Below are 25,047 nucleotides of genomic sequence, written 5' to 3'. Positions count from 1 at the left end.
ATAAATTAATTTTTGGTTAGTTGTAAGTCAAGCAGGAACTGACATCTTTCGTGTGCAGAGTTGGATCTTTGCACAAGGCTTTCAAGTTCCTAAATGTAACAGCTTTGAAAGCAGACTTCACATTTGTACAGGCTGCTGCCTCACTGCTAAGGTCTCATAGAGGGTGCATGTGTTTACACGACATAGTACTTGTGAAAGAACAAGACAGAAGGAAATTAACCTAGTTTAGCCACTTCTGTCCTAAGTTCCTGTATGCTTTCATTTTCTTTCTGCAGACAGACTTAATTTTGTCATTGTCTGATTTTGGAATGTTTGGCTTTGCAGCCTTAATATTATTCTTGTATGTTGCATCATGGAATAAAGGGGTACTTGAAAATCATTGCACAATCCCTGTGATAGTTTGCTAAGACTTTCTAAAATTTCACTTTTAGAATTGCACAAATGTATGTTGAATGGACTAGTGTTTCATCATATGATGTATGTGTATAAGTTTACTTTCGTTTTTAGGTTCTACTTACTACACTGGCATCCGAGTGATCGTTATTTAATGCATTCAGACACACATTTCCTCAAAAATACAGTTCCAAATGTTAGCAAGACTTTATGATAAATCTCTTCAATCTGCCATTTGCTTAGTGATGCATAGTGATGATAAAGGATGAGTACTGGTCCTTTTTTGAGCTTGCAGCCCTTACATCTTTTCTGAGCATTTCTTACGGGAACAGAGGCCTAAAAGCAAGATCATTCACACTCATATGTGTACAACAATTATGTTGTTTCTTGGCTAATACACAAAAATGGGACAGGGCAGAGCAATGGCAAAGGCATATGAGGTAATCGATGTTCTGGGTATTATTATTAGGCAGTTTAATTAGCAAAAGATTGGTGAATATTATTCTTTTACAAATGTTTATTCTAAATATAATTATAATTTTGGATAGTAGCTGATACAGAGTGAAAATACATTTGTTTCAAAAGTTTGAATAATGCAATAGTAAAAAAGATTTAATTTAGTCTGAATATGTGAGGTAGTCAGTTAACTGTTACTGTTGTTTTGTGTGTTTGTTTATGAGCCAACTTGTATGTATAATAAAGTGCATATGCATCTTTTAGGTAGATCAAAGATTTATTACAAAGTTCTCAAAGCCTTAATATCACTTTGTCCTTGGACATGTTTTCTTCACTGTTTGTGCATATGTTTCATTATTTCTGTTTCATTACCACTGGGTTACTACTGGTGATATATGCGCTGACTGTGATTTTGTTTTGAAGATACTTTATATGAGAGAAAATGCAAAATGTGAATCAAACTTATAAAGCAATGAACATGTAATTTATGGAAGACATTTAGCATTTGTTAATTAAAATTTCACAAATACTTTATATATAACTTGATTTATCGGTAGAATTCAAAAGCAGAAAAAATCATTGAAGAAAACCAGAAAAAGATAAAAGATGAAAAGAAAAAAAAAAAGATGAGAAACAATGGAAAAGCTTTTGCATTGACAACCAAATTAAACGCAATTTTAGGTCTGGAATAAATAAGTTAAAAGTTTTCCTGGAAACATGTCAAAGTAATTCTGTGAAATGTACTGCAGAAATGTCTGGTTTGAATGTCTGTTTTTATCCATGGAAAGAACAATCCCTAGATAAAGGTAAGTGTACATATTTTTGTGGTTTCTTTGGAGGGGATGGCAGGAATTAACTGTACGAAGACTGGAGAAGACCTTCCTAATAAACTTTCCCTATTGTAGTGGCATAGTGTTTTCATACTAACAGCAGAGCTTTGTGTATAGATCTCGCTTCAAGGAAATTAATTTGCAGGAGAGGCATATTCTGTATTTGAGGAGTTTTCTGGGCATTACAGTAATTCATCAGTTTGGCATTACCTGAGTTTTGTAAGAAGCAGTTTTTCATAATAGGTATACTGCAGATTATGTTGGGCCAGCTGAGTAACGGAATGCTTTAAAACTGCTAAGCACACGATAGACCCATATTATGCTTTTTGAGGGTGTTTTTATTATGGCAAGCTTGCGTATCTTACTTCATTTCTGTTTCCACTAAATTCTTAGCAGTGATGATGAACATATGTTCTTCACATGATGAACAGTAAGGTGAACGAAGGTCCATGAGTAAGGTATGCCTCCACTGGGTGTAATGGCCTCTCTACTGCCTAATACTCTCCCTCCACAGTGTCAGCCAGGGCCTCTGGTACTGCATCAGGTGATGCATTACTATTTTGTGGTTGCCCAGACCCACAATCCGTTCAGTTTGGGACTGTTGACGCTGCTCAATTTGAGCTATTTTGATGAGGTACTGATACACTCTCCAAGAATGAAAGGAAATTATAAAGAGCTTGCAGTAGCCTTTCTTGTACATACTGGCTTCTTATTGCAGCTTTTTGTTTTGTTTCAAGCTGGATCACCTAACAGATAAAGTGTAGCATATCATCAGTTAATGTAGAATAACTGGGAGAGTAACAGCCAGCAATGAAGCAGTGACAGGAGTTAGGGGTGGGCTGATGTCAGTAACTATTTAACCCAAAACGGCTGGTGCCTCTAAGGTTTACAGGGCTGGAGGTCTGGAATGATATGGAAGACCAGGGGAAAATGCGTGCCACACATTTGCAGGCAGAATATCCATACGTTTTTGTTTCCAAGTACATCTGTTGCATTTGCTGATTTCTGTATACATGGGGACATCTGTGAGAATCACTGGCTTCTGATTTTTTAAAGTTTATTCCATTAGGAGAAAGATTCTTAAAAGCAAAAGTATTGGATGTGACAGTCATTACAGCTGGCTTTTTTTTTTTTTTCCCCCCGAGACAGAAGTGTGAAAGATCTAAGAATAGCTGTTGAAGCAATGAAAAGAATCCATTTTCTACTGGATAAATAGCATGACTTACTGCAGACAACAGATTATCAGACGATTGCCAAATGCCTTAGATGTTTTGGATTTGTTTTGGATTTCACAGGTTATGTCTATAATTTTTTTCTATTTTTCCTATATATATTTGCTGCAGCCATAGTTGTTACTGTTTTTCTCAAAATATTAAATTAAATCAACAACAATATTAGCAGTGAAACCCCTGATACTTATGTACACTGCAAAATCAAGAACTGTAAAGTTCAGAGATGCAGTATTTATAATTGCCTGTACTACCTGATGTAAGCAAATGATAGAGTGAAAGTTAAGCTTGTCTTTCCTGAATTTGAAAAGTGTAAAACCTCCATAGAAAGCCTCTGTAATCGTATTTTAAATGTAATTCTATATTCTTTACAAGGAAAAAGGCAAGAACAAATTTTATTACAGGGGACTGACTCCATAACATGTTGTCACAAAGGCTTTAACCCCTAGACCTATGACATTGCTGCCATTACAAATGTTCTTAAATGCCTAGCACAGCATGGTTGACTGCATATCAGATAGTGGTGCTTGATACCTTAAGAAGCACTTTCTCTGTGAAGTGTGTAAGCTTTTATAATCATTTTATTTCTCGGTGTCCTCCAGCAGTTTGTTCAGATTTAAATGACTCTTCAGCAATGCCATTCACTTCCAATTTATGAGGTGAATAATACTCTCTCTAAATTATGCTGCTTTTTTTTCTTTTCTGAAGAGCACATACCACCTTAGCAGACCAACTGTTATTTTCTTTACTCATTTGCCTAATTAAAACTTCAGTCAATGAGGGGTAAAATTTTCTTTCTGCTAGTTGAAATGATGAACAGGTATGATTTAAGGCAACCTCCTCCACTGTGCTTTTGTATCTTTTAAAACTTGTAATTGACAAACAATATTAAAAAAGATACATACGTGGGATTATTATATGCCACCCAGTACTTTATTTAATTGATACTAGGTACCATGGTAATCAGCCATTTTGGGTCATAATAGCTTTGAGATGATTGATCATCTAATCTTATTATTAGGATTTCCCATTCAGGATGGAAGTTTGTTTTGTCTCTTCCCCTGTATGCAAATTTGAATGTAAATGTGTTTCAGATATCCTAATGGCTTTTTGGGTTGCTTTGAAGGCCAGTCTGAAGTTCAAAAAATTGCTCCTTTTGAATTGATTTGCATTTTGTAGGCCTACCTACCAAAACAATACAGGCCACTGTATCCATATTTGGGAAAAGTATGAAGCTTGTGAACGGAAATCTCTAACAGAATGTCAGATAATTACTGATATATTAGTATGTGCTTTATGTTGTTGCCACATCTTGTTCTTTTATCCATTCGGTTTGTGCAGTTGTGTTTTTAAACTTTGCTTAACTCTTCCTACACTGATGTCCACATCATTTGTATTGTATTTCTCCAAATAAGTGGTTAGCTTTGTCAAGCTGGGATGTATTTTGCATTTGGCACTTGTTCTTACCCACTTTGTCAAGATTTAATTTCATTAAGAATTAAAGGCTACCCAGAATATTTTCTGGGTCCTTTGAAAAAAATAGTTTTCGGTCCAACTGAAAAATATACTAAATGTCTACAGAATCCAGAGCATAGTCAGAGGTCTCGACATTTTCTGTTGGTATGGGAGTAGCTCAATTTCAGCCACAGCACATGGGCCGTTACCTGTTATGAGAAGAGAGGAACACAGAGATCCCAGTGTTCAAAATTTTTATCCAGATACATGGCAGGTAATACTGGTATTACAAGAAATAAATTAAATTCAAAGACAATCTTGAGATATCAGTACAGAATTACTCTGACCTGTATCTTTGAGCCAATAGTTATTTGAATAGCTTCAACAAAGCAAACAGTGAAGGTGACATCTACTTTCACATTTCAGTGTTGTTCATTTCAAACAAAGTGAGTGAAGTCTCAAGTATCATGGGACTGGATTAAAAATAATCAGATCGAAACTTTTTTTTTATTAACTTCCTAATTTTCTTTTATTTGGCACTTTGGGATATATCTAGATTATGTTTTCAAGCATTTTCCACCAAAAGTGAGAAACTAAAAACAAAATGGGGATTTCCTTTTTTTCCGGAATGAGAAAGCAAAAATATTCTAAAGCTTAGATACTGTGAGACACAATAAACTGATGAGGATTGATAGAAGGAACTAGGAGCTTTATTCACAGTATCATCCTTTAGTAGTACCAAATTGCAGGATGGTATCAGTGAAGGAAAGATGAATTTCCTTTAACAAGGAAAAGTCTTTCCTTAAAGAAAAAATTGGTGAAAAGAATAAGAAAAAAAAAAAAAAGAAGAAAATATTGACCCTTTATCAGTGAAATGCTGTAATTGTGTGTGCGCCATTCTGGATTTATCACAAAAGTTTCCTTAACTTGCCATCCATTTGCTCCCTTTTCAGCAAGAGGTTCTTGATATTGTAGGTAACAATAAGTCTGCAGGGATTGTTGCCCCTACTTCATCAGGGAAAACCTAAGCATCATGTAACTGCATGGAAAAAATCCTGAAGGAACGTAATGAAGGGGCAGTTCTGCGTGTTGCTTCTACAAACTTACGACGCTACTACCTTGTGTAGCTTAGTACAAAATAGTAATTCTCTGCAGTATTACAGTATCATCAACATGTGTGAAGTAGCGCAGGTACATTAGACTTCTGAAGCTAAGCTGACATGTGCAGGCTGATGACCTAGCTAGCTGGAGTTAAATCCTTAATTTTCGGGGTATAATAAATAAAGACAAGACCAAACTCACATGGAAATCATCAATAAAGTTGACAGGTGTTTAATACGGCCTCTATAATGTGGCTAATCTGATCTTGTGCAATCTTTCTTGCATTCAGTATAAACCTTCTGTCATTCTAATTTTCCAATGTACGAAGCATGCTGAGTTGCTTTCTATTATACCACATCTTTAATCTCTACAAATCATATTTTGAACTGACTTTAGTATACAGTAATGTATAGTGGACGCCATCCTGTGCAACCTGCTGTAGGTGTACCTGCTCTGGCAGGGAGGTTGGACTAGGTGATCTCCCTTCCAACGCCTATCATTCTGTTATTGCGTGATTCTGTAGCATACTGCTGGAGTTACAGTAGTATAACATGGGTAGTTCAGTGATCACAGAATCACAGGATGATTGAGGTTGGAAGGGACCTCTGGAGGTCATCTGGTCCGACCCCCTGCTCAAGCAGGGGCACCTAGAGTATCTCCAGGGAGGGCGACTCCACAACTTCCTTGGGCAACCTGTGCCAGTGCTCAGTCACCCTCACAGCATGACCCTCTGATATATCAGCCATTCCAGGTTTTGTGCCATCTGGAACATGACAAACCAAGATCTTTACTAACTCTTTTTAATCTCTTACTTTTGTTTACTTATGACTGAAGTACTGCATTTTCTCAAAAATCAGGCTTTTGTTAACTAAGTATGGGCAACTCTTTGTAATCGATTTGATAAAACACTGCCAGATGTCTTAGCAGTGAGCGGTGGTTTTAGATGGGATTTTCACCATGATGCGCTCAACTGTTAGATATGCTATATTATTTCAATTATTTTTTAAAAAGTGATTATTCAACTGTGGCTATATCAGTATTAAAAAGTTAATTGTGAACTTCCAAAGAAATAAGAACGTACAAAAACTAACCCTGTTGGACAAGGGCTGACATTGTAGAACAGATACGCCCTCGTTAGCATCACAGTTGTTTCATTGAGGAATGCATATGTACACTGATTTAGCACTTACTGTAACCATTTTATTGAAGTGCCAGCTGGAAGATGTAGAATTCCAGCCCAGAAATTAGAGATATAAGTTATTGGGCTTTGTCTCATATGGAGTTCAGGATCTGGAGCTTTTCTCCAAGCAATTTCGTTCCTCTTGCAGTAACATCCATACACTTAGGCATCCAAACACACACAAGTGGACAAATACCTACACATACATGCACATACCTGCAGACACACAGAAAAGCATAAAGTAAAATCATTCTGTGTGTTACCAAAATGAATAAACACATATAATTAGCTACAATATCATGTTAGGTTTGTTTACTTTTTAATTGTCTTATTTGTAGTTTCCACTTACTTTTTCAAGAAGGAATTTTTTTTGTCAGAATTTGCCTATCATGACAGATCCTGGGGGAAAATGTATAAAATAATACAAATCTGTATTGGGATTGTATTCAAAAAGATGAGGGATTGAATCTGTGGGCTCTATATAAAAAGTAGTTCAGTAACTTCTCAGACACTGCTGTGCTGCTAACTGTGCATCTTACAAGGAGCCAGTGGAGCTATCTAATCGCCAGCTGGTCAGGCACAAACTGCATAAATGAGGAAACCTCTTAGGCCCACATCAGGCCATTTACATACTGTTCATCGTCTGCCACCCAATGGCTGTTAGACAAATTGAAATAAAAAATGTGTTCCTTAGTGACATAAAATCATACCCTTTTACCAGTGGATTCTGTTCTTGTTTTTGCTTTTTTGAAGAGTTTTCCAAGTTTGTATAGCTATATTACATCTGCTAGAAAAGTAATACAATGCATTGTATTTTTATTTTTTTAGATGCTTACAGAAAGTAAAGAGATGCTGGCAACGTGCTGAGAGCAAAGAAGAAGAAATCTCCAGTTTGTTGACAGCTTCAAAAAAAAAAAAAAAAAGAAACAGAAAACTACCAAGACAGTAAATAACAAATACAGTGTTAGACTGGGTAAGTAAGGGAAACTAAAATAGCTTTAATTCAAATATTAGTCTCTTAAAATACAGTTACATTTTTTAAAATATAGGCATCTAAGTTTAGGCACTTAATTCTATATTTAGAATTGAATGGCATGTTTGTCTGCATCCTTAGTACCTACAGTTACCACTGATATAAATGGGTGTGGTGGGTTGACCTTGGCTGGATGCAATGTGCTCACAAAGCCCCTCTACCACTCTCCCTTCCTCAGCTGGACAGGGGAGAGAAAATGTAACAAAAGGCTCATGGGCCAAGATGAGGACAGGGAGATCGCTCAACAATTAGCATCACAGGCAAAGAAGGCTCTACTCAGGGAAATTAATTTAATTTATTACCAATCAAATCAGAGTAGGGTAATAAGAAATAAACCCAAAGCTTAAAGCATCTCCCCACCATGCCTCCCTTCTTCCTGGGCTCAACTTCACTCCCAGTTTTCTCTGCCTCATCCCCGGAGCAGCGCAGGGGGACAGGGAATGAGAGTTGCAGTTAGATCATCACACATCGTTTCTGTGGCTCCTTCCTCCTTAGGGGGAGGACTCCTTATACTCTTCCCCTGCTCCACTGAGGGGTCCCTCCCATGGGACATAGTCCTCCACAAACTTCTCCAACCTGAGTCATTCCCATGGGCTGCAGTTCCAGTGCAGGTCTCTTTCACAGGGTGCAGTCCTTCAGGAACAGGCTCCTGGCAGGACCTGTGGAGAGAGAGGAGCCCACGGCACAGCGGGTTTGCTGTCAGGACTTATGACCCCATGAGGGACCCACCCTATACAATGGGAATGTAAGCATCTTTGAAAATATGGAAATTTCTGAAGAGTATAATCAGAGACCCTGAGCCAAACCAATCTAACAGTTTGCTGGAGCAAAAAAGGCCACCCTAGTTTTGCTTCTCCCCTTTTCCACTCTCTTTTCTCTATCCTGTCCCAGCTGTGTGAGCTACCCCATCTCTCGCTGGCTCTGGTACGTAATCTGGCTTCACAGCGAGTGAAATTATGAAGGCAGTGAAAGAGAGAAATAATCCAAGAAAGAAGTGAATAGTTTTCTACCATCTTAGTGAGCTGAGTCAGCAGATGAGTGACAGAAACAAAATCAGAAAAGGGATCAGGTTGTGTGTCTGAGAATGAGCAACGGGTAGAAAAGGAGTGAAAGAGAAGAGCTGAAAGAGAGGTATTATGAAAAGGAAATATTCCCAGCAGCTGCAATGAACTGCCAGCTCATGTCAAACTAGCTTGTACTTCACTACAAAATGCTACTTCTTCCCACTACTCCCTACAGCATAAATAGACGTTTCAATAGCCAAATGAGAGCTATCTGGAAACAAGGCATACTTGAGGCCTATGTTTAAGGCAAGGCTAGGTAAAACATCTTATAGAGGACTGTGCTCCTTAAACCTCAGGAGGTTTAATCCACTGCCTATGCTCTCTGTCTCCTTTCTCTCCCTCCACGTCCTTCAGCCTGCTGTGACCTTTTTCAGCTACTGCTGCCTATGTAGTCTTTCAGTGGTGGTTTGGCTGGCATTAAGTACAAGAAGCAGGGAAGCATCCTGATGGAGACAGGTGAGTGGGAAAAAGTATTTTTCTGTGTTATAATTGATGGAGGATTTCCCCCCCCATTCTTGAGACCTGTGTAGTTGAATGAAGATAGTTACTAAAGCTCATACGTAGGAAGGAAAAAAAAAGAGTACTTACAAGGCAATGTTAAAACTTGCTGAAAAATCTCATCTTTTTGGTAACATTATGCAGTGTATGTAGAATGCTTGAGTGTGTTCATTGTCATTTGCAGCTGTTTGTGACATTTACTTATAGCTTCATCACTAATGCATCATAACACAGCATAATTTAGACTTGGCTTAAATGTGCAGGGCAAACAGAATCGGGGATAACCACAGACTACAGTGATTTGGAGAGGGATGGTGGTTTTAATTGTGCCACAAATTGGGAAAGAAATGGCTTGGCAGTTAGGTTCATTAGTTTTGCCATATAGTGCTGAAACTGACATTTTTCCTGTATGTCACAGAGGCAGGATGAAATGTAGAAGTCGATGGATAGAAAAAAATCGGGCCTGGATAAATGGACCTGTAAGTCATAAAAAGCAAGATTATTTTAAGCCTTTGCATTGGATGTGGTCACCTGATAAAAAGTGCATGAACAGAGACGAGGAAGAACAAAGGACTGTCCTACCATAAACACTAGAAGAATAAACATCCCTTTAAAAAACCTTTTATACTTTACAATAACAACATGTAAAGGCCTGTTACTCCAGTAAGAGCACTTAAACTCTATTTACGCTTCACAACTCCAATCCTGATTCTTTACAAATTTTTAGCTAGTGAAAGCGGCAAAACTTCATGATTTGAAACACTTTGAAATGAAAAAAGTCAGCATACTTTTTTGATGCTTCCTTCTTTTCACAGCTGAGTATGGTTGTGTATGCCTTCTCTGTGTAGCTTAAAATACAGTCTGAATAGGGGCACTGACTGGTTTGCCTCTGTTCTCTCGACTGACTGTTTTAAAAAGTTTCATTTTATTACAGTGTGAAGCATCTCGCAGTAAAATAATCACATGGAGGCAAGTTGCGTAACACAAGGTTCTCACATCTCTGAAATCTTTCTTTTTACCAACTCGCATCCCAAAGGACCAGAGCTGAGGTAGCTGTCTGAGGGTCAGAAAAGATGTGGAATGCACTGATTTAAAAATGTCTTCATCTGAGATAGCATGATATCAATACATCTAATACAGCAAGTTTGATGAAGGAATAGTTTGATTCACTTTAACACTTCTTTATTTTCTCCTTCCACTTCAGTCTCTTTCCTCTTTCTGTCTAGACTATAATCTTGAGGTACTGTCAAATAGTGCCAAAATTTTCTCCACTTCGTTCAGATCCTATCTACTCTCTTGGAAGTACTAATATCCACAAGTTACACTATGATATCATTGATTCAATGTAACTTTATGTACTCAAAACCCTTCTGACAACACACTTCACTTTAAGGGATAGTCCTGAATATTACTGAAATGACATTTTGCTAGAATAGAAAATGAAATAAAATTGTATTTTTGAACCCTTCTTTTTAGATGTCTGAATGTGCTTGACAGCGTGGACTAGATGTGCTGGGAAATAGAATCTTCTAAAGATTCCACAGCACAAAATAAGAAAACTTGTAAAATCTGGTGTACTCCAGCTAAAAGGCCAGTTTCTGCTGAGTGTCACATTGGTATTGAGGCTCATGCTGGTTTTTGCCAAAGCTGATGACTAGACAGATACAAAAGCAAAGGTATATGATGCAGTTTTATTCCTCATTTTGAGAGTGGCTTCTGTATCTTGTAGCTAAACATATTTTTAAAATCTTAAATAAATGTGCTAAATCTATATATTATTTTTGGCAAGCTGAAAAATATGCATCCTGTTTTCAGTAAACAGATAAAAAATAGCATTCCTAATACATTAAATGGTAAAAAATCATTATATTTTTCTTTCTCTATTCAGTGTAATATGCGTGTTTGCTTTCTATTATTTACTTAAAGTGCTCACAGAGAGCTCTAATCAGGAGAAATATCTTCTGTTACTTGTTCAGAAGAATGGAGGGGAGAAGGCTGTAATGCTAAGAAAGAAAATAGAGTGGTCTCTACTGTATAAGAAATAGCTTAACCCTTCATCCATGGTTCACATCTCATTTATGTTGGCAGAATAATGTTTCGTAATCCAAATAGAAAGAGAAGAGGGAAAAAAGATACTCCTTCCTCCTCTTTCACTTTATTTTTCTGTTCCCCAGACATCTCAAAATCATCACTGTACAACTAACAGCTAATTACTAGTAGATGATCTGTTTAAACTTTTTAGAGATAGACTATTTAAGGTATTTTTCTCTCAAAGGTTTTGTCACTGCTGAAGCATTCATTTATGTCCTTCAAACAAACAAAACCCTTAGTGATATTAAAACTCTGCTTTTTGTTTTCGATGCATTTTTTATGAAAGAGTTAAGTCTTTGTCTTATTTCTTTTTTATAACCAAATGGATTATTTCTACATTTACACTCCTGTGGCCTCAACATAATATCTGGGCACAAATATCTATCCATGCAAAGTTCTTTGCTGGGTCAATTCCTTTTCAAATATGTTATGCTGTTTAGCTTTTATCACTGTGTGTCTAGCTATACTGGTTGTTTCTGCTTTTACTGTCCAAAAGTTTTCCAGTTGGGCTGTTCAGGCCCCAGATTTTCCATGTACTTCACTTCACTTTCCATGTGCTTCACGTGCATCAAAAATGCTGAATGGTGAACAGAGATTAAATATTTACTAATTAGCCCTTTCTCCCCCTTGCTCCCCACCCCCCCTGCTTTATTTGACATCTATATCAAATAAGCTTAAGGTTTATGCTGTATTTCCTTTTTAGGTCAGGATTTCTACATTATCAGCTAGACCATAGAGTCTAATATCACCATCTTAACACCGCCATTGTGTTTTAACAGTGTGTTAAAGATTATGATGAAGGAAAGCAAATAGAGGTGGACTACATGATAGTACATGATAGTTGGAAATCTGACAAGAAATATGCAACTTTATCTTATCACTGAGATTCAGTGTGACAGCAATCATATTCATGACTGTTGATTCAGAATATATTCTCAGATGTAAACCATGTTAGTTGATGCCTTGAAGGTATCTGCGTCCTTTGTAAGCATATCACCTCTCTGAAAGAGTAAATATTTCTACAACAGCTAGAAGCCCTAGCAAACCTTTCACAAAATATGGAGCACAACCTAAGAATTTTTCTCATGTACTTTAAAAAATATTTATTTGGAAAAATAACAGTTATTTACGCAGGAAAGTAATATTAGGAACATATTCATTGTGTTGTCTTTCTGCTTTCTTGAACATAACATCTAAAAAACAAGACAGCTCCCAGCACTCGATCACCAGTGACAAAGGGACCATAGTCCAAGATATATCCTCTTCTAACATTGTTTTCGTTGAGCATATGGTAAGTTTCTGAAATGAGGAGTAAGGTCTTTCCTATGTTATTAATAAGAAACATGCAGCATAATAGACATATTCACATTTTCTAAAATACTCTTTTTAGCAAGCTGAGGAAGGTACCAAATCACATCGCCAAGTGTAAACTCCAGAAACAGTACAAAATAAAAGATAAATTGCCTGCAAAATCCTGAAGCTAATGAGCGGATTTGCTTTGAAATTCTGGGCCTCAAAACTGCAAAAATACATGGGTCTTAGCTTTATGTCAGCTTTGATTCTTAGAAATTAACACACAGATACTGAAACTTGCTCGACAAGTAGTTCAGCCTAAGCTCAGATACTGTCAGAGACCTGAGTGTACTAATTGGCATCAATTGCCCTGACTGGCCTCACCTGGAGCCTTCCCCTACACTCCCCCAACAGTGGGGCTCCATTTAAGCTCGGTCCAGTTGCAGCTGGCTTGTCTTAGCCCTCTTCCTGAGTTACTGTGTGAAGTTCCTGGGTTGATTTTGGCTTACTACTTTGCCTGATGGTGACTGGGCTGTTGGTGGAACCCTTTGCTATCACCGCCCTGCTGTGCTTGCCCGGTGGGACTGTGCCTCTCTCAGTGCAGTCCTTGCCCTGCGCTGCTGCTTCAGCCTCCAGCCAGGGGTGGCCCTGCTCCTCCTGCTCTCCAGCAACTGCACTGATCGATTGTTGTGGCTGTATCACAATGAACTTCAGTTACAGTATTTGATTTGATTTATAGCATGTCTTTTATGTTTTCTTCTAGCTGCTCAGAAACATAAATGTAAATTGTGTTTAGGTAATTCATAATGATCTGCTGGAAGATTTTGCTGCTGCATTAAATGAGTACAACAGCAAAACAGAGGAGAACTTTGGCCAGTTCCTACTGATTGTTTCTAGTATGGCTGATATGGAACAAGAATACTGCTTCCCTTTTTAGAAATTGGTAGGTAAATATTCTGTTTTTATAAGTAGACACACAGTGTAACTTCAACAAACTGCTGTATGGCTTGCAGGAAGATTTGGGGGACCATCTGTGTGTTTGTGTGTGAGAAAACATAATTGCTGTATAATATCAGGCTTGCAGTGCCCTCATTCTCTTACATGGTTGTTCTTTCTCTAATCGCAACCTGTTTGTTTATTGTGTCCCCACCCAGTGCACCAATAAGCATTTTGCTGCTGTTCCTGTGTTTGTGCCACTTTGACGGTTTTCCTCTGTGATAATCATGAGACTGAAAGAAAGAGTAAGGCATGTTCAGTGTGGTTAGTCTGTGCACTTGGTGCATATGTGGTGTAGGAGCAATCGGAGATTTCAGTAGGCTGTTACAAATAATCTGTACTGAGTTGGTATCTGTGGACTGAATTTAGCCCAAATCTTGGTTAACTTTTGTTAGGACTTAGAAGTCACATGTCTAACACCAAAGCTGATTTAAATTTTTCTGCCCTATATATGGTGTTGTGTAAGTTTTGCAGCTGGCCCATGCAGCCCAGGAAAGAGGCTAGGAAGCAAACTATAGAATCACAAGGGTAGACACTTATGCATATGAGGTGTCCCAGCCAGACTGGGGCACACTGAATGTGGTTTTACACAGGCATCTTACACCCTTCAAGTGTTTGGGTACAACACAATTTGACTAATAACTAATTCACACAGGAACTACTTACTACTAATCGTAATAAAACTTTGCAAAGCAACTATATTTCTGCAGCATCATCAGTGTTCTTGCTGCTTGTCCATTGATCCAGATGTCCCTGGAGTCAGTCTTGCTGTAGACTTATCTGTGACATCAGATACTGGCAGGGTTTCAAAGGTGTTTTGGAGGGGCTAGGATGTTGGCATTACGTTGGTTGCCCAGAGGGATCTTTTATCCTTCATGAACAGCTCTAAAAACAAAGTCCTTATTTCCAGAGCTGGGCTCTTCTGGTGCTTGCGATGAGGTGTCCTTTTGTTTGCTTTACTTAAACATGAACAATACCAAAGCCTCCAGTAAAATTCTACTACCTCATTACATTGCAGTATATATTGTAAACTAGTATGTGTTAACAAAGTTAATATGCTTTTGTACTATAATTGATATAATCATGCTATGATTGATATAACAGGCAAGGAAATTTTCATAACAGTTGCAGGTACAGCATTTCAAAATAGAGGCTTCTAAAGAAACAAAAAATAATACTATCTAAAATTAGTCCTCTTTTCCCCTAAATTTATTCTCAGTAATTGTTAAAAGGTTTGAATTTTTAAGAAATACTTATTCATCCTGAGGCAAAGAGCATGCTTGTAAGATCTCGGGTCAGATTCATTTTAGCCTAAGTTACAAGTGGGTAGAACAGAGACTCTGTATATACAAAGTGAGGAAAGATTTACCAGGGTGTAAAAGGATCTTGATCATTGAAATATTAGATGAAGAACATGGCTGAATTTTTCTTTAATAAAAAGTCTTCAAGATTTTCAGTTGTTTTTTTTTGTAATTTCAAATTTATAGTGGCAGGGCTTAAATAACACTAGTATGAAGAAGTTTTTTTGTATGGGTTGGAGAAGAATTGTGTGTAAGGATGGGTACTTCTACATTTTGTCATTTATGTCATTTCTGTTTATACTTCTCAGGTAATGAATTCTCTGACTCAGAACTGGCATCTTAATGGGTTCTAATAACGTAAGAACAGCTATCTCACCTTTTGCGTGCTCATCTGGAAATTATGATAATTGCTTATGCAGCAATTATAAACTTATGCAGAAAGTTTCAATGATGTAAGTATGTTAATAAAAGGCTTATAAAGACACACTTCATATCCAGGATGGATATATTTCAGGAAGTGCACGTGAAATTCTATCAATTGTGTTTTATTACTGGTTTTGAGGATATTAATGTGCCTGACAAACATGTAGGGAATCTAATTTCAAAACAGCCACGATAAAGGTATTCTTATTTTATGAAGAACACTTTTCTATTTAATGTCAAATTCTTTCTCTCCTTTTACAGCTACATGCAATTCAGTGATGATCAACAGATTTTATACCTGGAAAAGTTTGTTTCATGCCCTTAAATTTGATAGTATATATCAAATTTACTTTTCTAGGAAAATATTTGGTCTAACCAGTAGTGGGGTTGAGCATGTGTCCCCATCAGGTATACAAACAAACGCATATATACAACACATATGTGTAAACACAGCTGGCCACATAGATCAAGGGAGTCAGAGAAAAATTCAGCATTCACTGGCTGATCAGTAAGAAGCCCCTTTAGTGGGAAATATATACAATGCAGGTCCCACCAGTAGCTGGGCCTGCATGCCTGTGTACTTGGGCTATCCACTGGCTGGCTGTGGTTCCTGGCTCTCCCCAGTTGCCTCCTGCACAGGAGGAAATACATGCACATGGAAACAAGCCTCAGATGAGCCTGAGAGCTTACGGTCTTGCCAGTATTTGGTCTGGACCACCTGGTAGCCAGCTCCTCCATGGGTCTCACCCTTAGAGACATGCATACCTGGCTCCCAGGCCACTTCATGTGCTTGCTGGCAGGTCTGGCTTGATAGTCACGGGACTGCACTCTGACTTACGTACCCTCACTCACTCCTGTTTCTGGTTCCATAGACACATGGACCCCTGTGACCCACGCATGGTCTGTTGCCAGTTGCTGGTACTGAGACCTCCATACACACATGCATGCACAGAATCGATAGTCCCTCAACCAGGAAGGGGGTTAGAAATGGAGTTTAATGAGCAGACAGAACAGTCTGTGCTGATCAGGTGCAGGTGCATGGCTAGACAAGCATTCTGCCCAGCAACCTGTTTACATGCAATCAGCCTGTTGCCTCCTTATTCCTCTGTTTTCCCATGCTTGTTCATGCCCCTCATCCCCCTTGATATCTCCCTCCTCCAGAGCAAAACCGCTATTGGGATCCTATTCTAGTAGCTTGCTTACCATTGTGCTAGGAAGCAGAGTAATTTGTCCATGCAGAATGGGCTGCAAGCCCACTTCAGAAATCTCACGTGAATGGGTAAGTCATTATAAGCAGATGCAGATCCCTAGAGTCTGGGAGAGACTCATTCCTTATTCCTAGAAACTGAATAGTAATATATCAAAATCTAGCTGGTGTGCAGAAATGGAGCTGAAATATTTGGATATTGGAGAGCTCTCTATGATGACTAGCTTCAAGAAAAACTGACAAGATAAACGTGACCAAAGTTTCAACATTTAGAAAGCTCAATGAGAAAATGCACAGTAAAAATACTATTAAAAATGATTGGGTAACATATGAATAGTTCCTAATTTAAAACTTCAGCTTGTTCAGAATAACTCTATTTTAACACTAAGCAAAGAATTTTTCTTCCACATAAAAGCATGTGCACATGTAATCTTTCCCTTTCGTTTTCCAGTATTTCTTTAAGTGATGTCTCAGAAATGTGGTGAACGTTCTGTGGCTGGTGTGAGACCAGACAAGCAGAGGGTTCCTTATGGTATGGCCTTTACGCTTACTACTGTTTGAAAAGTAATCAAAGCAGTCCTGGATTTCTTATCACTACATTCTGTACTTTGTCTTCTTGCAGTAAGGTTAATGAAAGAAATTAAAATATTCATATATTTAGTTTAATCTTTGGGTCAAACATTTCTCCATTTCAGACATGGACTAGTCTTTTTCACCATCTGTATTGAATTTAGGGCTAGATTCCAAAACCAGTTGAGGCACAGCTATTGCAAAATTTGAATTTATGCATTTATTTCAATGGAGAGAACTTTAGCTTAGCTTAAGATAGGTGGTTCCTGACAGCTTCAAGTAAGTGTTGGGGAATTTTTATTGTACCCCTTGAGGTGAATAAAATACACATTTGTGCTTAAGTATAAAGTGATTTAATGGACAATGTATTGGACAGAGTCCTACTGCCATAAGTGGTTCTACAGGGAGTCTGCAAAGATGTGGCATGAGTTGATTCTTCATACATGCTTGTGCCAGCACCAGTCATATAATTACAAATCAGTACTGTAGCATTTCTTGTTTTATCAACAAGGGAATTTGTTTTCTCTTCTATTGAGTCATTCCACCTCTGGTATTCCCGTTTCTATTGTTTAACTTGGTTCTGGAGTTAAGCTTTCTTACTGCCAGGACCAGGTCATTCCTTGGTCTCCAATTACCGTTGTTGAACAGTTACAATTTGAATTTCCCCTTCATAAGATGTCCCAAGTTAAAAATTTTGCAGCTGTTTTTCTATGCTAGATCGTTACTGCCAACTGCTCGATGATTTTTAGGCCCTCTGATTCATGCTTGAAAGAATGGTTGACTCAGATCCTCATCTCGGGCATCTATCTTTACCCCTTTTCACTTTGTACCTCTTTCCTGCTTGTGGGTCAACACAAATACAGGGAGACTGCTTACTGGTTACCATCGCAGGCAAACCAGACTCAACTTGGGGAGAAGTAATTTAACTTACTGCAAATTAAAATAGATTTTGGTAGAAAGAAATAAAAATAATTAAAAAAAAATTAAACACCACCTTCCCCCCACCCTTCCCTTTCTTACATCAACTTCACTCCTTCATTCTTGACTCCTCTATCCCTCCCCATACCCTGAGCGGTACAGGGGGGAAGAGGGGTTGTGGGGGATTAGTCAGGACATAACAGTGTTTCTTGACACTTTACCTGTTTTCCAGTGCGAGTCCCCTCCATGGGCTGCAGGCCTTCAGGTTAAATCTGCTCTAATGTGGGCTTTCCACAGGCTGTGGTTCTTTCAGGGCATATCTACCTGCTCCAGCATAGGGCCCTCCATGCACTCGTGTTCCTCACTCTTTTATTTTTTTTTTACCTTTTCTTTTCCCTCTTCCTCACTCCTCTCAATGACTGGTGTTTTTGCTCTTTCTTCAGTATGTTTTCATGTAGCGTGAAAATATTTTTTTCATGTGGCACCAGATTCCTCAGGAAAGTAAAATGTCTGGTCTGCCTTTTAGTTGGGTGAATAGCAAAGCTAAAATACACGTTTCTAAACCAAAATACATCATCCAAAAGGACAGAGAATTGAATCTAAAGGTCTGTCTTCAGGACCTAATTAAATGTTATCTTAAAAATCTGTTGAAGTATTGGGCTAAAGATCATCTCCCAGTTAATTTGGGGCAAGGAAATAAAGAGTTCCAATTATTTCCCGGAGTGTTACCTACCAAAGAAAAAGAACGTGTGCTGAGAGGAGGGGCTTATCTTGGCTAGGTAAACAAAACAATTCTGCTGGAGCACTGTGGGCGTGATACTATGCTGTAAAAGGTACCCATCCCCCGAGTTTCTGGAATCTTTGTACAGGTATCAAAGGAAATGCAAGATGTGGAAGAGACCTCTGATCTCTTTACATGGACAGTGTTATGTGTCAGCTGTCCACCAGGAAGGCTGTCAAAAACCTACCTGGATCCACGAGGAGACTCCTTAGATGTGTAACCCCAGTGGGTTTTCTGTCCTGTGTCCTGTACAAGTATCTGATCTAAAGAGGAGCTCGGGTTTGCATTTCTAGCCGAGGCAATCTGATAAGTAAACTGTTTTTCCCAAGTGTTGTTTCAACAGTACTTGGGTACATAGATGCCCTTGCGAATTGAGGCTTTGCTATTTTAAACTTAGCGTTAGGGGTCCAGTACTGTTCCTGCTAAAGGATTTGCTGGAAATGCTAAAAGTTGTGTGAAGTATATCTATTAGTTTATCTTTATATGGAATTTCCTCCTTTACGAAACCAGGCTGGTAGACGAATAGATTGTTGTGAACGGAGGGACAGAAATAAGAATTAACATTTTCTTCATCAGATGTGCAACCTGCATTAACAAGATTTTTTTTTTTTTAAGCAATGTGGGCTTAATGGCTCTTGGACCGTCACCTGAAGCTGCCGTGACAGAAAAGCATAATTGAGTAGAAGCAATGAAATACTGATGATACCTTGCAGTGCTGTGTTCAGGGACGCAGTTTCCCCAGCTCCTCGGAAACGAAACCTGAACTTGCTGGCGTCGCCGTGCCGGGAACAGAAACCGAAAGCTACTGGGATGGGCGGTGGCGGCGTCTTAAATGCGGGGTAGCGGCGGAGCCAGGCCGGGTGGTGGAGCTGGCAGCGGCAGCAGGTACTGTCCGGGCCGGGGCTTTGGTAAAATTTGTGGTTAGGGTTGCCTTTAGGGTGGGGCTTGGGGCTGAGGCTGGGATTGGGGTTAGGGCTAGTGTCAGGTTTGGGGCTGGGGGGGCTGGGGCTGGGGTTTACATTAGGGGTGCAGTTGGTTTAGGGCTGGATGGGGTGGCTGGACTGCATGCAGGGGAACATCTGGGACTTTGTCGGCAGTAAGAGAGCACTCTCCAGGGTGGAGCGGCAACAGGAGTCTTTAGTCTCAGGGTCTCTGTAGTCTAGAGAAAAGAAGATTGAGGGGGGATCTTATTAATGCTTACAAATACTTAAAGGGAGGATGTCAGGGGGATGGGAGCAGTCTTTTTTCAGTGGTGCCCCGTGATAGGACGAGGGGTAACAGGCACAAGCTTGAACATAGGAAGTTCCATCTTAAGACGAGGAGGAACTTCTTTACTTTGAGGGTAGTGGAGCACTGGAACAGGCTGCCCAGAGAGGTTGTGGAGTCTCCCACTCTGGAGACAATTAAAACCCGCCTGGACGCTGTTCTGTGCAACCTGTTGTAGGTGACCCTACTCTGGCAGGGGGGTTGGACTAGATGATCTCCAGAGGTTCCTTCCAACCCTGACCATTCTGTGAGTGCTGGTAGGGTGCTAAAGCCACCCTCTTGCCCCTCTGCCCATGCTGTAGCCGCAGGCACCTCGGATATCAGTGTGCAGAAAAGCACCCAAGTAGCAAAGTATTTAAGGCTTTCTTTGAAAGGAAATAGAGCAGTGCATACATGAGTATGTGCAGATACTGTTTTGCTTTCTTTGAGAGCAGCTGACTTTACATTTTCAGTTATGGAAAGTCACACTTAGGAGATTGCTGAAGTAGTGATGGCCATTTTCTAGGTAAGCGATAATTTCAGCATGCAAAAATACGTGATTCATCCCAGAATGGTGTTCTGAAGCCTTTGATACAGCTTTTTCAATTTAGATAGGAAAATGGTGAAAAGTCTCAGGTTTATTGCTGCCTTGACAAAAAGTAGTATGCAGGTACACAAAAGGTGACTTTATGTAGCTGTATGTATGTAAATAGCATACATTTCTTGAAAATAAATCTAAAGTTCCACTGTAAAATTACGTTAAGCACACCACTGTAATATAGCATACTATGTGTGTAGTATTTTACAAGTAGATAATAAAAATGGTTTTTTGTTTTTTTTTTTTTCCGCAACTTCATTTGCTAGGAGTTTAATGCAAGGTGAAAATCAGAAAGAAAATGGCAGCTGAGTATTGAGTTTGTGGAATCTGAAAAATGGATGTTGCACTTCAGTTTGTTTTGTTAGTTTTTTAAGAAAGGTTTTAAGAAAAGAGGTAAGTAATGCTCCTCTAGTAAACTTTAAGAAAGACAAAAGCTGATGTTTTCCATATAGTTCATAGAAATATTTATTGATTTTAAAATGAAAATATGTCTCACAGGGATGTTCACAAAAGACTCTGTTTTTTCTTAAAGTTTTATTCAAGTGTGATTATGAAGTAGATAATTTAATGGTTGAAGCCTCATTGTGTACCATATTTCCTGAAAATTATCTCTTGATTACTTAGAGTTTTCTTTATTTGGATGCCAGAATCAAGATCTATGATGGATTCTGCAGAAGATTATTTCAAGAAAGTCATTCATAGTGATGCAAATGAGAATGCTAGTAATGATGACAAGGACAGTGAGAAAATAGGCTTCATTCCAACAAAGGCAGATGAAGAGAGTGGGAGTACAAGTGACAGCGATGAGGAGGATGAGACCAGTGACAAAGCAGAAGCAGATGTTATCAAGATGCTTAAAGAAGAGGAAGACAGAGAAAAAGAAACCCCAGACCTGGATTACCATAATGCTTATAGTATCTTGACCACTGAAGAAGGGATACATCAGGCATCACAAACTGAAGGCAAGGATTTCAGCATTCTCCAGGACAAATGTGATTCCCAAAGCCCTGGTGAGGACCTGTTGTTAGCTTATGCTCATGTCGGTGGCTTTCATTGCAATGTCTAACCTTTTGGCTCTTTCGTAATTAATTGATGAGTTATGGTTATGTGGTTCCATCAATAACCATGTATGTGGTCATTTTAGAAATTAGAAGACATCTTGAATTTCTGAAGAAGTTGAGGCTACACAGTTGGGCATCCCTATCAAGAGCTGAGTAAGTACAATGGGGTTCATGGAAAGAAATGTAATAAATGGTAATAAAAATAGTTTCTTTGAACTAAGTAGACGTCACAGAGACATCTTAGAGAAAGAAGCTATGTGCTTGCTACCTAGGTTTGTGGAAAACCAGGAGACCTAAGGCATGCTTAGGATTTCATACTTCCTCCAGCCACATGAAGGAAGATTGCTAATATAATAGAAAGTCTGCCCAAAGAGTAGGGATTGCTTGGATGTTTTAGGAACTGATACACAATTTTAACTATTGGTATTTATTCTTTCTCAAATTCTCTGTCATGCTGTTTTTGAGCATGTTTCCTGACATTTTTTAAGGTTACTACTTATACAGCATTTAAAACAATTTTCCAACAAAATTTTCCTTTTCATATATACCTTCTGTGTTTTTGCACATGGGTTCTCATGCATGATCTTCTGCAGCTCCAGATTCTGATTCCTTTCCTTGCTTGATATGGAAAAGAATTAGCAATAGTGAAATTTACATTGACAGTGAAGTGTCTTCTCTGCGTTCTGGAGCTGACATGTTAAAGAGATTAGTATTAATTAAAGGCACACAATTTAAGTGTAGTAAGACAGAAGTTCATGTAGCTTTTTTTCATGGAAGTCTACTCATTGCATCAGATAATGAACTGGACCTGTAAACCAGAGGCTGTTGATCCCAGCCAGAAAGGAAAGCTGTGTCTTCCCAGGTGTGGATTTGAGGGGATATGATCTGGGCATTTTTCACAGCCTTGAAGAAAACAAGCATGTTCTTACCATTAGAGTATGAATGTTCTCATAATAGGCATTAGCATTGTAATATGTAATAGTGTCGTATGTAATAGACAAACACGAAAGCAGAGAACCTTTACTAGAAGGGCTTACCTCTTCTTCATGTAGACATGCAGAAGTTCTTCTGACTCCTTGGTCTCTCTTGGGTAAAACATCATGTCCCTGGACTTTCGTGGATTCTTAAAGAGCTGGAGAACGCAGTCAATTCCGTATTAAACTATTACGTATTAAAAACTACTGATGTGCTGCCTGTTTATACTTGCCATCTTCAGTGAAGAGGATTTGTTTCAAGTTTGACCTAAGACTGATTAATGCAAATTTTGTCAACTTTCATATTTTTCTAAAATGGGAAGGGGATGATGAAGTCTTTTAGTTCTTTGGTCTCTTGAAGGAATGTATTGTGATTGGATTCCCCTTGCTGTTAGGGTATTTTTCTTGCTGTAGATGTTCCTTGGATGACGGAGGTAGTTGTCATTGTCATGATAGTTGTTGATAGCCCACTTGTTATTTTTAGCTGGAAACTCAGACAGGAACGCTCTCAAAATATATTTTGTGCTTATCTCCTGTGGGGTATTTCTTACAGAACAGATAACACTTTCTGCATAAGCAGACATGGACAAGAGGTGCCACATAAGTCGCAGAAGCCTCAGATGCTACAAAATCTTCCAGATCTGTAAAGGAAACAATTGCTAATACGTTCAATAGCTGAAAGGATTGCGAGCTATTTAGGACTAACGTTAGATCCAATGAAGATGGTTTGCTATTGATTTAATTTATACATTTAATGTTTAGCTGATTTAATGGACAAAAACATTTATTTTAAAATCTATTAGTATCAAATATCTTCTGTCCCATGTCCTCAACTTTTCTTTGAGTAATGTAATGTACATGCTTTTTCTTTCAGGTATGTCAGTCTGTTAAAAGACTTTGTTGAGTCTGAATTCTTTGTGATAGATGGGGATTCCTTACTACTTATGTTTTTAGATACGAAAACACAATATCTAAACTTCTTCTACCAGATTGAATGCTTCCTGCAGGATTTCACTGAAAAAGGAGCAAAATATGTCATTGTTTTCTTCAAGGTACTGAACAAATAACATTTGTTTGCTGTTTAAACCACTGCACTCCTTCAAAACCAACTGTTTGATTCTAATCAGGTTTAGGAAGCTGTTCATTGTATCAACAAATGTAACTGAATAATTTCATTGTTTTATTTCCCACAGGATGCAGAACAGCTGTACTTTCCGTATCCTCATTTTCTTTCCTTACGTACTGCCTTAATAGAACACCTGAGGCATAACACAGGCACAGCTGTTCATACAGAATTTTCCAATTGTTTATCGTCCAAATGGGAGATTTTCCTGAAGAAAAGCTATCCTTACTTCATCATCGTATCTGACATAGGACTGAACTCTCTCCAAACAGACTTTTTATCTATTTTAATTGCTCATTCATTGTCGAAGAAAGTCAACGTTGTGCTTGCTTCAGGACAGGAGTATGATATTCTTAGAATTTATGGATATCATGTTCAGAGTGTGTATCAACACAGATTATTTTTTCAAAAGGTAAGTTACACAACTTCATTGTTGGTTTGCGATAACTGTGTTATTCTACTTCAGAGATTCAATTAAAATATCTCAATATGAGTATTGTACTTTATGTATTAAAATTATAAAGCACTGATAGGTGGCAGTTTTGAAGGGCAAAGGCGCCCAGGAAGGCTGGTCTTACTTCAAGCAGATAGTCTTAGAAGCACAGGAGAAGGCTATCCCCATGGGTCGAAAAACGAGCCGACAGGGAGGAAGACCAGCCTGGCTAAATAGAGAGCTTTGGCTGGACCTCAAGAACAAAAGGAAAGCTTACATTCTCTGGAAAAGGGGGTTGGCATCTTATGAGGATTATCAAGATATAACAAATTCTCTAGGGGGAAAATTAGAAGGGCCAAAGCTCAATCAGAACTCAGCTTGGCCACTGCAGTTAAAGACAATAAGAAGAGATTCTTTCAGTATATCAATAGAAAAAAGAAGACTAGGGAAAATGTAGGCCCACTGATGAATGAGATGGGTGCTCTTGTGGTGGAAGACACAGAGAAGGCAGAGTTACTGAATGCCTTCTTTTCTTCGGTCTTCACTGCTAAAGCTGTCCCTCATGAATCCCATACCCTGGAGGCAAGGGGGAAGGTCTGGAGAGTGGAAGATTTTCCCTCGGTTGAGGAGGACCGGGTCAGAGACCACTTGGCCAAGCTGGACATTCATAAGTCCATGGGCCCTGATGGGATCCACCCACGAGTGCTGAGAGAGCTGGCAAATGTTATTGCTAGCCCACTCTCCATCATCTTTGAAAGGTCATGGGGAACAGGAGAGGTGCCTGAGGACTGGAG

The 25,047-nt window shown here is 38.7% G+C and overlaps 1 protein-coding gene across 1 annotated transcript in view; it reads left to right on the top strand.

The window, feature by feature from the left end:
- Nucleotides 1-21,323: 21,323 nt before the first annotated feature.
- DDX60 (DEAD (Asp-Glu-Ala-Asp) box polypeptide 60) overlaps nucleotides 21,324-25,047 on the top strand; it is a 47,264-nt gene continuing 43,540 nt past the window's right edge. The window contains exons 1-4 of the mRNA XM_009893733.1: nucleotides 21,324-21,672; nucleotides 21,807-21,876; nucleotides 23,572-23,749; nucleotides 23,891-24,232. Of these exons, the coding sequence (XP_009892035.1) occupies nucleotides 21,324-21,672; nucleotides 21,807-21,876; nucleotides 23,572-23,749; nucleotides 23,891-24,232 (939 nt within the window). The remainder of the gene's footprint in view (nucleotides 21,673-21,806; nucleotides 21,877-23,571; nucleotides 23,750-23,890; nucleotides 24,233-25,047) is intronic.

This window comes from Charadrius vociferus, unplaced genomic scaffold (genome assembly GCF_000708025.1).
Source record: "Charadrius vociferus isolate BGI_N301 unplaced genomic scaffold, ASM70802v2 scaffold59, whole genome shotgun sequence".
In the NCBI taxonomy this organism is placed as follows: domain Eukaryota; kingdom Metazoa; phylum Chordata; class Aves; order Charadriiformes; family Charadriidae; genus Charadrius; species Charadrius vociferus.
Note: the sequence above shows the minus strand (reverse complement) of the source record. Positions and strands in the feature narration are given on the sequence as shown.